Below are 16,718 nucleotides of genomic sequence, written 5' to 3'. Positions count from 1 at the left end.
GCCGAGGTGCGAGGCGGAGCGGGGGTCGGGGCCCGACGCGTCGCCCTCCGAGAGCCCGGCGGCCGAGCGCGGCCCGGAGCTGGGCGCCGACGAGGAGCAGCCGGTCCCGTACCCGGCGCTGGCGGCCACCGTTTTCTTCTGCCTCGGGCAGACCACGCGGCCGCGCAGCTGGTGTCTCCGGCTGGTCTGTAACCCATATCCTTTCAGGGCCGGCGGGGTGCGGGGGTCCGGGGCGCAGGACCCTCTCCACGTGCGTCCCACGCGCCCCGGCTCGTTGGCGCTGGCGCGGTCCAGGCACACTGGGGTGTAGGTCAGGGGCGCGCGGGCTGCGCTCTTCCGAGAGGTGGTCCTGGTGCGAGCTGTTGAGGGGGTAGTAGGAGTGCTTCTCTCGACTTGAATAGGGTGTCCCCGTTACAGAGCCAGCTGGGAACGGAGGAGGGTGGAAGACAACCGGCCAGGCCACCGCGGGATTGCAGAGGAGAGGAATCGGCAGGGAGGGCTGGAACTCCTTGCGCCCCGGTGGATGGAGGCCAGGACGGGGAGTCTCGCGCGCCCCCCCCCCCCCGCGCGCGCCGCTTACTGAACGACTGGTCTGAGTCAGGACCCTCCCTGGGGAAGGGGAGGCCGGAAGGAACTGGAGTAAGGGAAGTAAAGTTTTCAATCTGTGCCTTGCGCCGCGGAGACCCGCGGGGGCCTGCGAGAGGTGCTGGGGTTCGCTGGTCCTTTTCCACGGAGAGAGGCGGTGACGTTGGTTGTGAACTCGCTCTTCCAGGCTGAACTCGGGTGCTGGTGCTGATTTAAGTCATGCGCAGCTGGAGGGTGGGGGGTAGGGAGGTGTCTGGCACCGCACACTGGAGTCCCTTCTGCCCAGTCCCTTCCCTGGCTGGAGAAGAAGGGGCCGCCCTTTCTGCTCCTGGTGAGAAGGGTGCAGACATTCAGAGAAGGTTCCAGAACAGAGTTGGGTCGGTGCCAGGGGCATTTCTGGGATGCCTACAGAGGTCTGGTGGTCTCCTGAGTAGGTGGCCTTTGGGGACTGTTCAGCAGGCTCTGAGAAGGGCATTGCCCTGTGTCTGTGTCCCAGCTGGTCCTACCCACTGGCCCCTCAGAGCTGGTGGCCAGAGTGGCTGGTCTGTGGGTGCGATGCCTTCCTGCCCCTTGGCCTGGGCCTGGGTGTGAGTGGTGGGTGGCCTGGGGAGAGAAAATTGACTCAGTGCCTGAAAACTTTCCTGTCAGAGTTCAGGAGACAGACAGAGGCAAAGAGCAGTGTGTATATATATTTTCCTACCTTGTGTGTTTAACTGTATAAATATTAAATACAAAGGAGGAATCTGTACCAAAAAAAGTAATAAAACCCGTGTTTCTCTTCTCTCAAATCCAAACATTGGGTGAGTCAGCTTCACGTCTGCATGTAAAGGGGGCCGCTGTGGCCAGAGGGTCGTGGCCGTGGCCGTGGGGCCTGCATGTGGGCTCGGCCCAGGCCGCCTTGTCCGAGGATGGTGTCTGTGGCGGGTGGGCATCCTCGGGGGCTGGAGCTTGGCCCTGGCAGCAGGAGCGGGGATGACCTTGTAGGGTGGCTGGAGGTTGGTCTTCCCTGCAGAACGGAGATGGGAGATGACCCAGCCACTGTCTTTTAGCGGGAAGGTGGTGTGGCCGGGTGAGGTAGGGGCACCCAGGCGGTTCCGGCAGATTCTGGGGACGGGAGGAGAGGCCATCCCTGTGCCAAGCCTGTGCTGACCAGATAGGGGAAAGAGCCGTGTGGAGCCTGGACTTTCTCTGTCCTGACAGCCCTTATGTCTGGCCGCTCTGTTCCCTCGTGGCTGATGGAGTTTTTGAGCCTGACCCTGGTGTTCTGGGTTGGCTGTGTCTCTGAGGACTTGCAGCGAGGTTGTTTGTGTTGCTCTGTGCAGGGATGGTGGGGGCTGGGCAGCCTCACGCAGCTGGATTGAGCTCTTGAGGGGCAAGGGGCTGGCAGTGCCCTGAGGCCAGAGCCCCTATTCCTGGGCTCTTTCATGACCTGAAGAGGAGGATGTCCTGTGGCCATTCTCCTCTATGGAGAGGGCTGGAAGGTACTGGAGAGCTTTCAACCAGGAAGAGCAAGCTGGCCCCATCCCTGCAGCTGGGGCCATCCGCTGGTGTTCCTGGGGAGCCCCTGGTAGGTGGAGGAGCGTCCGCCTGCCCTCGGGCAGCATCCCTGGGCCGGAGCTGCAGGTCTCCCTAGGAAGCCCCTCTACGCACCCACCCTCCTTGTCTTGGGCTCTCTGAGGCACAGTTTGATTCACCCACCCCCCCAGAACCAGTGATTTGGAGTTCCCTTGATCCCTTCTGCACGAGCTTGGGGAAGCATTGTAGGAGGACCTTAGATCCCAGGATCCTGTTACTCTTGGCCCCGTGGAAACCCTGCATCTGTTGAGCGGGGTGGCTTGTCAGAGCCCCCAGCCACGTGGGACGGGTGCTGACCTCCAGCAGATGCCAGGCCCTGGCGTGGGGGTGGGTGTCGGGCCTCAGAAAGAACCTAAAATAAGCTGGCACGCCTGGACAGGTGGGGGGATTGGCTTACGCAGGGAAAGCCCGTGTGGGCCACGCCGAGGCTTTCCAAAGCTCTTCAGATTCCTGGAGTTGGGAGGGGTGGCTTTGTGCGAGCAGGCGGTCGGTGTGGCTGGGGTTCTGCTAGGCACCATGGGGTGTTCTGTAGCAAGCGGGTGCTTCCTGGGGTCTTGGTTTCCCCTGCAGGTGGATGTGGTGTCGGCGGGCCCTTTGTGCTTCCCACAGAGGATAGACTTGAGAGGGAGGGATAACGGGATTTGCTCAGGGAACACACACTCAGGAAAGCAGCTCCTCGCTCCCTGGAGGCTGGCAAACTCCCTGCTGACATCCGCCGAGCCCAGCCCGTGCTGGGATTCGATCTGCAGTTGGTACACAGAGGAGGACCTTCTTCAAGCCTTGGCCTTTCTGGAGGTCCCAAATAGATGGCCCGTGCATGAGTGAACACACGGGTTCTGGTTTTGCCTTGGAGGTGATTCCGATCCAAGGTGAAGGAGCTTCTGAGGATGGCCCTCATCCTTATTGATTTACTTTGCTTTTTAAAAATATAATTGTGCTAGAACTTTTGGGGCGAGTACTGTTTCTCCTACACAGGTTTATTTATAGAGAAAGGTGGGTGGGATCTGTGTGTTGTAGCCCGCATGGCTGGGTTATGTTCTGCCCGGGCTCCCCCAGGGTTCTGACTCCGTGCTTGCCTGCGAAGCAGCTGCCGGCATCCCAACACTCCGGCAGGCGGGGCTGTCCAGGAATGCTCGGAGGCCGGGAGGGGGACCCTACCTCAGTCCCCGTGTTAGCGAGGGAAGCAGATTGCGGTGTTAGGGACCAAAAAGGGGCACTTGGGGGCTTGGGGATGGTAAGGTCCCTGGGGGGCGTCCGCCATGGGCCTGGCACCAAGTACCCCATGTGACAGGGCTCTGAGAGGATGAAGGACCTACCAAGGTCACTTGGCTGCTGAAGGGCAGAGCTGGGTTGAGCCCAGCCTGGCTCTGAAGTCCATGAGTTTGTCATGACCCAGCTGGAGCAGGGGTGCATGGCTGGACGAGTCTACATCAGTCCCTAATGGCATCTTTTAAAAATTGACGCTATCCTGCTCTCACACTGCTCCATGGCTGCTGCCGGTGCCCAGGTGGCTGTGGGCATCCCAGTGAGGACTCACAGTGCACTGGTCTGGAAAAGGCCAGTCCCGGCTTTCCGGGCCCCACCTACCCTCCCCGTCTCCCCTATAGACCCATGTAGATGGGACGGGAGTTCGTCCTCACCTCTTCGGTTTTGTGTCACGTGGACTCTTGAGCACTGCTACGAATCACCCATCTTAGCAGTTTCAGGACATCCAACCCGGCTGTCAGAGGGGTGGCCTTGTATGCGGGAGGTCACAGGACCAGGTGGCCCCCGCTCCATCCTGCGACTCTGTGGGCTGAGCCCTGAGCTGGGATCACCCAGGAGGGTGGGATTCTTTGCTCGGTGCCAGTGCCACTCCCCTGGCCTGGAGAGGTTTCCTCTCTCCCTTCTGGAACCTTGCCCGTCCTTTGGGAAGTATCCTTCATGGCTCAGGGGAAGGCTGCTTCCAAGCCCCCATCTCCACCCAGGTACCTGCCAGATAGCCTGGGCCATCTCTTTGGGTGTCAACCTTCATCTGTTTTCCTGGACCCAGGGCAGCAGCCATCTCCCCACAAGTCAAGAGAGGGGCTCTGCAGAGGCTCCCTACAGACCGAAGTCCATCCTTCCCTGGGTAGAATTATGGGATGTGAAAGCAGAGGGGGTTGCCCCAGTCCGGAGGCCTGGCTTCTCTCAGCTGTGTGTCTGTCCTGGCACCCTGGCACTCCATCCCCCCAAGCAGCCAGGCCAGCCTCCCCCAGGCTCTGTGACAGGGGGAGGAGTGGGGGAGGCAGTGGCGTGAGTTACAGGCACAAGTGCCCATAGGTCTCTGAAGCCAGTGACCAGCACTGTGGCATTCCGAGGGTCACTGCCCAACAAGGCCCTGGGCAAGTGCTGGTCTGCATTCAGCACCTACTGTGTACCAGGTGAAGCACAGGTGTGTTCTCTGCCTGTGGGACTCCTCTCAAAGTAGAGGCAGGCAGCCCCCACACCCGCATAGGTGATACTGTGGGGACGGAAGGTCAGGGCCAAGAAAGGAGTGCTGGGGGGTTTCATGAGGAAGAGGCATTTCCACTGATGGGCGGAACTCACCTCCTTACAGGGGCATTGGGAAGAGGCCCAGGCGTGCGTCTCCCGGAGCGGAGGTCCACTGAGCAGTCGTTGGCAAGTCGTCAGCTCCCACTTCAGGGAGACACTGGTGCCACGCGATGTTGCCTCTCCTGTCTTGTGGGAATGGGCACAGTGTTGGCGTGCCTGAGCCCTGCAGAGGGGCCATAGTGACACGGGCCTCAGTCCCCAAGAAGGAGGAGACCAAGCTGGGGTCCAGAGCAGGTGGGCCCTAACAGGAACCATCCCAACTCCCGGACCCGCTTCTGAGGCTTGGGGCTGGTGGGGTTGTGACCTTCGTGCCTTTGGGACTTGCTGACAGTCCCTGTGCTGGCTGCGTGAGGCACAGGTGGACCAAGCCCTCATGGTACCCCTGGTCCAGGTCCTGCTGAGGACCGTGTGCGGGGTTGTCCCAGGTCTCGCAGGCCTTGACTGTGGCTCTCTCACTCAGCCTGTTTCTGGGTGTTGCTGGGCACAGGGCCCCTTCTTCTTGTCTAGGGCTTTTCAGGGTGAGGGGGGCCCTGGGTGTGGTCTTCAACCACGTCAGGATCTGCAGCCTCCCCCTTACCCCTGCATGTTCCTCGCCGCTGGAAGCTTGGGAGGATCCCATGGGGGTGGAGGTGGAACTGGGGAGCTCCACCAGTGGCTGGTGTGCCCAGTGTCCACCATTCAGCAGTGGAGGCCCACCTCAGCCTGGTGCTTGAGGCAGGTGGGGGTGCTTTGGAGGGTGGATGGGCTGGACGGTGACCGTTGGGGTCTGTGGGCCAGACGTGTCAGCGCAATGGGCATGGGCCTGTGGGGGAGGAGGTGTTTGAAATGAGGCCGGGTGTTGGGGGTGGCAGCGGGATGGGCACAGGCAGAGGGCCTGAGGTGGGGGGTGTGAAGTGGAGGTAAGGGGCAGGTGGGCCATGAGGAGGGAGTCCAGGGCAGGGCTGTGCACATGGTGGGTGGGCCACCATCAGTGCGATGGGGACCTGGGGCCTGCTCTCAGGAGCTTGCCTTGCCATGAGGAGGTGAGATGCAGATGAGGGTGTTGGAGAGGGCCATGGGCTAGCCTGTGGCTCCAGGATCAGGTCTGCCTCTAGCTGGGGTCCGGGGATGTTCCTCTGGGAGGGGGCAGAGCTGGGAGGTAGGAAGGCACAGCTGTCCCCACACCATTGAGGCCCAGAGCAAGGATGTGGCTGGTACCAGCTCTTGGAAGGACCTGGTGGTCATCACGTTGAGACACCCCTGCTCCATTCTGGCGAGGCAGTCACTGTGGCAGGCATGGGCACCCTCACCTCTCCCCTGTGCACCATGGGCAGGATGGCTGGGCTCCCGGGAGCTGCTGGCAAGACTCCCCGTCCCAGGGTCAGGATGTGAAGGAATGCAGGGGAGGGGCCAGCCTGTCAAACATTCTAGGGATGAATCCAAAACAGCCCAACTCTGCTCGCCAAGTGCAAACCTTGGCCCTGCGCCGTCAAGGTCAGGCGAGAGATCCGTTACCTTTATTTATGCAGATGTCCGCGGGCACAGCGGGTTGGGACTCTTTGTCTTGCTGCTTCTCGCGAATGGGTATTTAACTTGCCGCCCCAGAGAGGACTCGCTCTCTGCCCCTCCACGGGACAACTCTAAGTCATGAGGGACCAGGTTGAGTTTCCAAGCCACAGACTAAAGACTGGCTGCCCATCCTGGGAGGAAATGGGGGCGAGGTCAGGCCACCATGCCTCACATTGCGCTTCAGGGCCCGGATCCTTGGTCGGACATGGAGGATGGGGGCTCGCAGGAAAGGAGCCCTGCTGCTCTCACACCTCCCGGCTTCAGGGAGTTGGCAGCAGGTTTGGGCACCGTCCCCCGAGTGCTGTGCCCGCCGAGATGACAGATGGGGACCGAGTAGCAGCTCGTCGTCATTTTGCTCAGAACAGTCCTCGTGGAACAGACACTCCTTGAAGGGATGCAGGGGGTGTGCCGCTGCTGCCATGTGGCTGCCTGGACGCTGGTGTCCCCAGCCCCTGGCCCTTGCAGCTCCACAGCGGGGAGGAGATGGCCTCGGGCTGGCAGGGAGAAGCAGGTTTGGCAGCGCTGCCAGAGCCTTAGGGTTTGATGTGCGGGGACCATGGATGGATGTACTGAATTAGAGCATGCCAGGTGGGGGGCGCCAGGCCTCCTTTGTGGCCTTGTAGCGCTTCTGCGCCTGCAGGGTCAGTGGCACAGAGGGAGCCCTGCCTGGTGTTGGCACAGAACAAGTCTTGGATGTCAGAGGATTTCAGGGGCTCCCCAAGTGCTCCTCTCCTTACACGTGATGCTGACCAGGACTAAGGTGGGTCCCTAAGCAGCGCCCTCGCAGAACCTCAACCACAGCTCTGGGCCCTCTTTGCCCAAGTTGGGAGTTAGGCTGGCAGGGGGAGGACCCGGAAACCCCAGTGCTTCTGAAAGTTAGGGGTTGCCCTCAGGGTATAACAGCCCCTGGGACCACCCCAGGGGGTGTAGACCTGGCGCAGGCACCCCCATCCCCACCCCAATGACCACTGATCTTGCTTCTGGACCAACGCTCCAGGCCTGGCCTCAGCCAGTCCAACTGGACTCACCTGGCCTGTCACCATTTCCTCCTGTGTGGGGTGACTGTGCGGGAGTGACACTTAGTTTCTCTGTAGGTGAACCGTTTAGGTAACATGGGGAGTCGATGTTAATAAGCGCATTTGCTGAGTGAGCAGCAGAGGTGGAGGCCCTGGCATACAGAGCTGGCTTGCAGCAGCAGCGGGGGGGCCAGAGCCAGGGTGAGTACCCCAGGCCTGCTTGGAGCCAGGGGACAGAGCAGTACCCCTGGGTGGGCACAGCCCCCTGCTCTGCTGCCGGATCTGGGCAAGCGCAGTGGACGGCTGTGCAGGGATGCTCTTGGCAGGCAGCCGCCAGCTTGGCCACGCTGTGCTCTGTCTTCCTGGGCTCTGCCAGCGCCACCCTCCCCCTGCGGCAGGGCTCCAGGTGAGATCAGGCACTGGCGTGGTGGGGATGGGGGAGGGGCTCAATGGCCCTTTTTTGGCTGCAGTGGCCCCCATCAGGGAGCTGGGCCTCTGCTCCCTGCCTTGTCCACCCCCCTGTTCTAGTCCTTTCTCCTCACCCCCCGCCAGCTGTCTGCACCTGGGCAGAGCCCTTGGTGGAAGGTGGTCATCTCTGGGGTCCTCACTGGCCTGAGGATGGGGCTGGGACACCCTGATGCCTCTTTAGGACATGATGGTCTTTAGTGGCCCCAGAAGTTAGTGACCTTGTCTGGTAGGGGCTGGGGCTTGTGTGATTCCAGGGTCCCCCTGGCCAAAGGAGGGAGCTGGTGGCCTCCACACATGCCTTGGCTTCCCCATCATGTCACCTCCAACTGTCCTCAGTCATTGACACGGGGCTTTCCGGGGGGCCTGGGATTGGGTGTGGAAGGGGCCAGATGCAGTCCAGGGACAGAGGCTGTCAACCCAATCCAGTTCACAGACGGCCAGTGCAGCAACCAGTCAGTGGGGGCCTGGGGCCACTCCCCGCCCTGTCCCCAGCTCTGAGTAGTACCCAGGCCTCCCAGGTCCCCTCACTCCATCCTGCACGTAGGGTGTGCAGCATCAGACACGTGAATAGAAGGGGTAAGGTTCAGGGGTAGGGTTTTCCAGATGGCAGCAGGGCCTTCGGGGTGGACAGACTTCATGCCCCTGAAGTCTGAGGCCGGCTAGTGGAGGTGGGTGCTGGGCCTCTTGCTCCTGGCTCCTGCAGAACCTCTGTGGACCAGGTCACCTCCTGGGCCTGGGTTTTCTCATCTGTGAAATGGGGCTGTAGCCCTCCTGGCCTCTAGTTGTGCAGCAGAGGTGCAAGCTGGATGCCCCCATTGTCACTCAGTCCTGCAGTTGGCTCAGTGATGCAGAATCCTGCCAGGGTGGAGGGTGGGTGGCTGAGCTCACAGGTCTCCCTGTGGAAGGTCCCCAAGGACCTGGGGCTGGCGTGGGAGGCAGGGGCTTTCTCAGCCACAGCTGGGCTTTTCCGGCCACCAGCAGTCTTCCCTGATGGCCTTTGGGGCGGCATCATAGGAGCCAGCCCCCAACTCAGGTTCTTAGGCATCGGTGTCGGCTGAGCCACCTGGCGTGGGGGCTGGGCAGGGGTATGACTGCACATGGCATTCCTGGTGCCAGGCCTGAGGCCATGTCCAGGGCCACCCTCCCAGCACCCCTGAGGTATCCCTCAAGCCACTGCTGGTCTCCCAGGCAGCTGGGGGAGGTCTGGGCTGCCTGGCCATTGGCTGCTGCAGGGTCCAGGGTATAGCCCTGTGGGGGGAGGTGCATCATCTCCACGTACTAATGATACATATAGAGTGTTGTACCAGGTTCGGTGGGGGTCCTCCAGAATTTGTGTCTGCTCAGAACCTAGAATGTGGCCATATTTGGAAATAGGGTCTTTGTGGAAATAATCAAGTTAAACTAAGGTCCTGCTGGATTAGGGTGGTCTCTGAGTTACACAGAGGGTGTTCTAAAAGAGAAGACAGACACAGAGCACGTTGGTGAGGACTGAGACAGAGACGGGAGCAATGTGGCCTCCAGCCAAGGAAGGCCAGGGAACCCCGGCGGTACCAGAAGCTGGGGAGGCAGGCAGGACCCTTTGATTGGTCTGGCAGCCCACATGCGCCCCTGATGGCCTGCACACCTGTGTGCCCCTGCCCAGTTGCATCCTAGGACTTTCGGCCCCCAGAGGGAGATAAACGGCCCAGGAGCAGGAGGTGCTCAGCCACGCTAATGGAGTCAGCCCCTTCTGGGATAAATCATAGTTTGACACGAGCCGTGTCAGGCTCCTCTGACAAGGAACGGGGCCACCCGGGGAGAGGGGAATCAACCATGAAATCGGCCATTCTGAGCCATCAGTGAGGGCAGCCCGTGCTGTGCCTGTGTTTCTGTGTCTGGTCAGAGGTTCCTCCCTGTCCCTTCCTGTGGGCGCTGGGGGTGCGGGTCACCAGGAGTTGCTGAGCACTGCCCCCACCCCAGCCCAGGGGCTTTCTCAGAGGAGGTGTCCGCTGGTCAGGGAGGTTGGCAAGAACAAGTGGGAGGTAGGTACCTGGGCATCTGGCCAGTGGCCCAAGATCCCTAGAGCACCTGTCCTCATGGCTGTCCTATGGGTGCCTGGCCCTGGGCCTGCCTTGGACCCAGCCCTAGAGGTGGGCTGTGGTGGGGACAGTGGCTGGGTGCTCCTGCCTGTCTGGGACTTCACGGTGTGTCTAATGCCTGTATTTGCTGTGTGTCCCTGGATTTGTTGCCTACCCTCTCTGTTCTGTGCCCTGGGTGGGTGAGACCAAGCCTGCCCTGTGGGGGCCCTTGTCTGCACCCTGAGAAGCTGCAGCTACCTCTCCCTTGTGGGCAGGTGTCTGGGCTGGCACCTCAAAGTCCAGGTCCTGGCCCAGCTCTGCCATTGGCTGTGAGGCTGGAGACTGGGCCCTGGTACCTGTCTGAAGGGTAGAAGGGTGGCCCCTGCCCAGCCTTTCCCTGTGGGTGGGGCCTGGTGGGGATCAGAGACCTGGTGTAGGAGTAGAGGTGGCATGGGTGTCTAACACTGGGCCACGAGTCCTCTGAGGGCTAGTCTGGAAATGCCTCTCACAATCACCAGGGAAGGACCCAGCTACACACAGCACAGAGTCCGGAAACTCCCACCAGGGTGTCCTGGGAGTGGCTGCTGCCTGCCTGGGCTGCCTGGGGCCACCTCACACCTTCCCTGCTGCGTCCCTTTGTCTTTGGATGAGGACACCAACCCGAGGCCGTAGTCCAGTGAGTCAGCCTGCATTGGCGCCTCATTAAGATGGACAGGCACTCATCCTGGGCTGCTGGGCAAGCTGAGCGGCTTCCTGGCTCTGGCCAGGTCCCCAGGCTGTCCCCAAGGGTGGCTCAGTGCACCACCCTGCCTGGCTTGCCTCAAACCAGCTGGACCCGCGGGCCTCAGGCTCTTGCGCCAGTGCTCACGATGTCCTCAAGGTGCCTTGAGCAGGTGCTGGGTGAGAGGCCCTGGCTGGGGACGCCTGCTGTGTCACCACAACTACAGATGGGAGGTGTGACCACCACAAGGTCTTGGGATCCTCCCGCCCTGTGTCACGAGGCTGCAAGGGGCCCTGTCTGGTTCAGCTGCCCCTGCTGAGGAGCCGCTGGGTGGGGCACGGCCTGTCATCGGCTTTGCTTGGGGGTCTGAGCGTGTGTGGCTGGCTGCCAGGTCTGTGTCGAGGCTGAGGCACAGGCGTGCCAGGCTCTCCCGCCTTCCTGGGAAGCCCATGAAGCTCCCACAGATGCCATTGTGGGTCTGAGCCCGTGTCCCATTGCCAGAGAACCCAGGATGCCTGGTTACATTTGAGATCCACATGAACCACAAAGAATGTTTTAGGGTGAGGATGGCACATGCAACATTTGGGACTCACAGGAGTCCCCATTATCCTTGGGGACACATTCCAAGTCCCTCATTGAGTACCGGAAGCCTCAGCTAGTGGGGAAACCTACGTATACTCGGTCTCTTTGATTTGGTGATGAGGCGGTTACTAAATGATCAGTGGGCGGGTACCATATACAGTGTGGATACGCTGGACACAGCTCAGGTGGTACGGAGTGGGACAGTGTGCAGTTCAAAGCTCAGGAATAACACCTGTTACCAAAACCCTCTCTGGCCCCCTTCTGTGGGATCCAGCCCTTGAGCTCCAGCAAGGCCCTTATTGGGTCAAGCTGGTGGATCTGGGGTTTTCTGAGCTGCTGCCTGTGCTTAGTTGGACAAGAGATGCAGATGGTCAGGGCTGGGGAGTCCATCCATTTTTCTGGTCTCTGGGGGAGGTGTGGGGTGAGCCTGTGGCCCCCGTGCCGGTGTTTGGCTGTGGGTGGAGTCACCTCTTCACCCAGTTGTTCGCTTGGGGATGTGTGTTTTGGCCTCTGAGGTGGCAGGCCAGGCTCCCAAGCTCCTGTTCTAGTGGGAGTGTCCTGCAGGCGGCTGATCTCAGTGTTGTTTGGTTCCACGGGGGTTCTATGATGGGGAGGATGCCTTGTGTGGGGGTAGGGACCTGTCTGGGGCATGGAGGGGGCTCAGGGCAGGAGGTGCGGAGAAGGCGCCCGCCGATGGCACATCCTGGGTGGGATGGAGGCTGGCAAGTGTCGGTGGGAGGCCAGGGTGTCTGGGCCTGGGAGCAGGATGGAGATGTGGGGGGACCGGACTACCACCTGGTAATGCCCCCACCAAGGCCCCCATCAGCTGAGTGTCCCCCTTCATTAACTGAGCACGGTGCCACAGTTGCCAGGGGGACCGGACTACCACCTGGTAATGCCCCCACCAAGGCCCCCATCAGCTGAGTGTCCCCCTTCATTAACTGAGCACGGTGCCACAGTTGCCAGGGGGACCGGACTACCACCTGGTAATGCCCCCACCAAGGCCCCCATCAGCTGAGTGTCCCCCTTCATTAACTGAGCACGGTGCCACAGTTGCCAGGGGGACCGGACTACCACCTGGTAATGCCCCCACCAAGGCCCCCATCAGCTGAGTGTCCCCCTTCATTAACTGAGCACAGTGCCACAGTTGCCAGGGAGGCAGGAGGAAGGTTGAGGGGCAGGCGGCACATGCCATCATCTGGAGGAAACTTCTAAAAGCACGATGCAGCAGCATGGGTAGGTTCCCTGGGTGGGCCTGGGGACAGAGGCCATCAAGGGCAGACCCCAGACCACAGTTTTTGTTTCAAAGCTGGGCCTGCTGACACTCCTGGGCCTCATTCTTCCTTGATACTCCAGAGCCTTTTTTTTTTTCCCAATCTACCATCAAAATCTGGGTCACATGAATAAGGAGGGAGAGGGCTGAGCGGTCTCAGAGCCGTATGGGCAGAGGCCGGATGGGTGCAGGGAAGGGATCAGGGCCTCGCCACCCCTGAACCCTGGTTCAGTGCCAGCATGGCTCAGTGGAGCTGCTGGGCCGAGGGGTGCCTGGGCCTGGGGGGTTCAGGGAGTCAGAAGGAAAGCCCTGAAGGGCACCCCGCCCCCCACCACCACCCTGCCAGGTGGCCAGCATGGAGAGGACGCACCTCCAGTGGGGCTGCTTCACCCTGTCTCCTGCCGCTGTCCCTGAGTCCCAGCAGTGTTTCTGGACTCCCTCCCAGACCCACCCCGCCAGCATCTCTTTCCTTCCCTGGAAGCTGGTTCCCTCCCATTGGGTCTGAAAGAGCAGCCCGCACTGCCGTGTCCCTTGCATGGGCAGGCTCTGTCACTCCTAGTTGGGTAATTGGCTGCATCTGGTGCCTGGACCCACCGGGTTATTATTACCCATGTGGGGCGTGAGTGGCGGGCACACCGCATGGCCCCAGCCAGCCTGTTTTGTCTTTTAATTGTGAATTACCACATTCCTGGGCTGAGACTGATTCTCAGACTGACGCAGTAGGGGGCGTGTTCCTGTTCATGAATTGGCAGGGACTTCCTGTTATTTGCATGTTTTCTGTTTTGGGTAGGCAAGGACCGGAGGAGTGGCCAGAGGGGGTTGGGGATGGGGAGTGCCTCGTGCCCCATGAGCTGGGCATCTGGCGGGGACAATTGCATCCGAAGCAGAACGCAGGAGTACCTTGCTGGCCAGACCCTCTGGTCACCTCTGTGGCCCCAGGGCAGGAGCCTGGCCCCCTGCCCATGCTCCAAGCCCCTCGTGCGTCCTGCCAGTGGGGACACGGAGGTGCAGAGAGGGCAGCTGGCACTCAGGACTCGGGGCCGGGCAGGCCAACTCCAGCATATGCTTCTTCAAACAGTTTTATTGAAGTGTAATTCATACATCACACAATTCACACATGAAGTGTGCTGTTCAGTAGACTTCAGAATGTTTTCATTACCGCAGAAGGAAACTCTGTACCCGTCAGCAGCCTCTCCCGCTCTCCAGCCCTGCAGTCCACCAGGCCCTTTTCTGTATCTTCGGGTTTGCGTGTTCTGGGTGTTTCCTGTGAATGGAATCACACAGCATGTGTCCTTGTGTCTGGCTTCTTTCCCTCTACTGATGTTTTCCGGTTTGTCTGTGCTGCAGTGTGTGTCAGTGACTCAGTCCTCTTCGCGGCTGAGTGATACTCCGTTGTGTGAATGGGCCGCCTCGTGCTCTTCTGTTCCTCCATTGACGGACATTTAGGCTGTTTCCTCCTTTTGACTGTTAATAGCACTGCTGTGAACGTTCCTGCGCTGGTTTTGTTCTAAACCCTGGCTTTAGATCTTTTGGGTGTACACCCGGGAGCAGAATTGCTGGGTCACGTGGGAATTCTGTTTAGTCACTTTCCTAAGCAGCACCTGCTTGTTAACTCCTCACCCCACCTGACTTGGGTCTCTGAGCCACTGTTTCTGTGGTCGTCTTGGGGACCACACCCAGCCTGAGTCTGTGGAGTTGGGGGCTGCCCATGTGAGCAGGACACGGCCCCTCCCCCTCCTTGCAGACTCTTCGGGGTGTCTCCCTGGGGGGCCGGCCCCTGCCCAGTGGGTCTTGTATGAGCGTCCCTTCTGCTTTGGGTCCATAGCCCACCCTGGTGGGCAGGGGCTTGCCACCGCCCCAGGCTATGGGGAACCTCTATGTGCTGGCACACAGCTGGAGCATGGGCAGGTGTCGGGGTGGCGCCCGGGCCGCGGGTGGGAGTAGCTGGCGCGTGTGTTTTCTCTGCATACGTCCCTCCATCAGTCCTCCTGAGAATTTCAACACCCACACTTGGAATAAAAAAAAAAATTATTAATGAGCTTGGTGCGGTTGCCATGGGAACTTGTTGCTAATGAATCTCTGGGGTTTCCTTTTACCTTTGCAGAGCCACAGAAGGCCTACACTGCACTCCCAACCACAATGCGTTTCTGACTAATCAGGTTGCCATGGCGACGCCTGTCACTAATCCCCCACCAGCTCCTGGTTTGCTGGCCTAGCCCGGAGGAGCCCGCTGCCCAAGTTACATAAAGAGATGTAGTGTGTTCAGGGCTGCTCCTGGATTAGAGACCCTGAGGCCCCCACCTGCTCCCTGACCAATTCACCCCTCCTCCAGGGCCCACACGTGGGGTCCCCCAGGTGGGGAAAACAGAGAAGGTACCTGGAGCCCGTGGCATCAGGCGTTTTGCTAGAAAGAGGGTCTGTGAGGGTGGGTGGTAGTGTGGCTCACTGTGTCTGCAGGGCCTGGAGGTGCTGGCACTTAGTAGGTGCTCAGCAAACGCTTCCTAGATGAGTGGATGGGACATTCCTGCCCGAGGGGCTGGGTGTGCTCCCGGGGCTGCCTGTGGCTATGGGTCCCCCTGGAGGCAGCTGCTTGTCCCCAGACTTGCAGGGAGGAGCCACAGTGACGGACAGAGACATTTTCCAAGTGGGGGCACCAGAATGCCAAGGGGTGGACCAGAATTCCCTCTCGTCCCCCATGACGAGGGACTTCCCATCCTGTTGGTGGGAGGGAAGTGCACAGAGACACTCTGAGGTCCTCCTCACCTTCTGTTCCCCCACTCGCGTGTTTGAGACCTGCTGTGCAGATCTGAAGCAGGTGGATCCCTTGCAAGGTCTGGCTGCCCACCCTGCACCTGGCTCTAGGTTGGTGCTGGTGGTGCCTGGAGGCCCCTGAGTTGCCTCCCACCCCCATGCCTGGGTGTCAGGGGCAGGGCTGCTGCTGGTGGCAGTGAGCCTGAGGGGCATGGGGGTATTTACCTGTGTCCTTGCTGATGTGCTGACAGCTCCAGCATTTGTCCCCAAACTTCTGAGCTTGGTGGCTGTGGTATGCTCTCTGAGCTTTCTCTCCAGGAAGCTCCCTCTGCAGACAGCCAGAGCTCTGGACTTTTCTGCCTATGGTTCCTCCATGTCTCTGGTCCCCACTGCCCCAGGCCCGGAAGCTTCCTTAGGCTGGGTCATCCAGGGTAGCAGTGTCTCTGAGGAGAGGGATATGGGATTGGGTCCTTGAGTTCCAGATGGACAGAGGCATCCCCAGGTTGGGGTGCACGGAGACTCCTGCTGGGAGTGCATGGGGTCTGGAACTTGTTCCATTTGTCTGGGTGGGCGGCAGATCAGAAGCCATCTAGGCACTGTGCAGCCCCTCCCTGGGCTGGCAGCATGGGCCCAGGGTCAGCTGCTGGGGCAGAGGTTGGCCTCATTCCCCGAGCCCGTGGCTGCCGTGGACCCTGCACACCAGTGCATGGTTAGCCAGCAGGCACCCAGAGCAAACAAGGTGGCTTTCCCTGGTTCCTACGCCCCTGCCCACTCCTGCAACTCATGGAGCCAGCTGGCTTAACACTGGTTGGGTGGTCCTCAGGCGCGAGAGCCTTGGAGAGCTGGGTTGATGCATGTGGGGGGCCAGGCCAGCCTCAAGCCCTGGAGTGAGTGGGGGCCCCGCATGGAGCCAGGCATTGTGGGTCATCAACACTGCCCAGGGTGTCTGGGCCCCACGGGTGCCTGTGTGGCCTGTTCCTTTTGAGGCTGCTGCAGTTCTAGGCTCGACTTACTGGCACTGTCACGTTTTCTTCCAACCCACCCAGCCTCCTCCCTCCTCAGCCTTTGCCCCAGCTCCCAATATGAAGGTGGCATCCTTGGGACCTGCCCAGGCTCCCCGTCACCTGCCCTCCCAGCCCACAGACCGACTCTGGTGGAGCCCCTGGTGTCTGGAATTCAGACCCTTCAAGGGGCTACCCTGACCAGGCAGCCTGGGCAGGGGCCAGACCAGCCACCCTGGACATGGGCGTTGGCCTTCTGTGGGCTGAGGGGCCTCCCCAGGCTGTCTTGTTCCTTCGCTCCTGCCCTCCACAAGGCCGGGCAGTGCCTGAGGGTGGGCCCCCAAACCCCCCAGGCCCTGCCTCCTGCAGGTGTTCCCTTCCCAGTACCGCATCCATCCCGCATCGATGGCCTGGGGCTGCTCACTCCCTAGCCTGCCCCATGGGGAGGACCCCCACCCTTGGGCTGCTGTTCCCCCCCCCCCCCGCGCCCCCGGGTCAGGGTCCCACCCTTTCCCCTTGGGGCAGTTCCAAGGGGTTTGGGGCTTTTTTCCGGGGAGCCCCGGGGGC

The 16,718-nt window shown here is 60.8% G+C and overlaps 1 protein-coding gene across 1 annotated transcript in view; it reads left to right on the top strand.

Moving 5' to 3' along the window:
* Positions 1–16,718, top strand: part of CACNA1H (calcium channel, voltage-dependent, T type, alpha 1H subunit) — a 69,432-nt gene that overhangs the window by 2,507 nt on the left and 50,207 nt on the right. The window contains exon 3 of the mRNA XM_008570580.1: positions 7–195. Within this exon, the coding sequence (XP_008568802.1) occupies positions 7–195 (189 nt within the window). The remainder of the gene's footprint in view (positions 1–6; positions 196–16,718) is intronic.

This window comes from Galeopterus variegatus, unplaced genomic scaffold (assembly GCF_000696425.1).
Source record: "Galeopterus variegatus unplaced genomic scaffold, G_variegatus-3.0.2 Scaffold615, whole genome shotgun sequence".
NCBI classification, from domain to species: Eukaryota; Metazoa; Chordata; class Mammalia; order Dermoptera; family Cynocephalidae; genus Galeopterus; species Galeopterus variegatus.
This window is presented reverse-complemented; position numbering and strand designations above follow the sequence as displayed.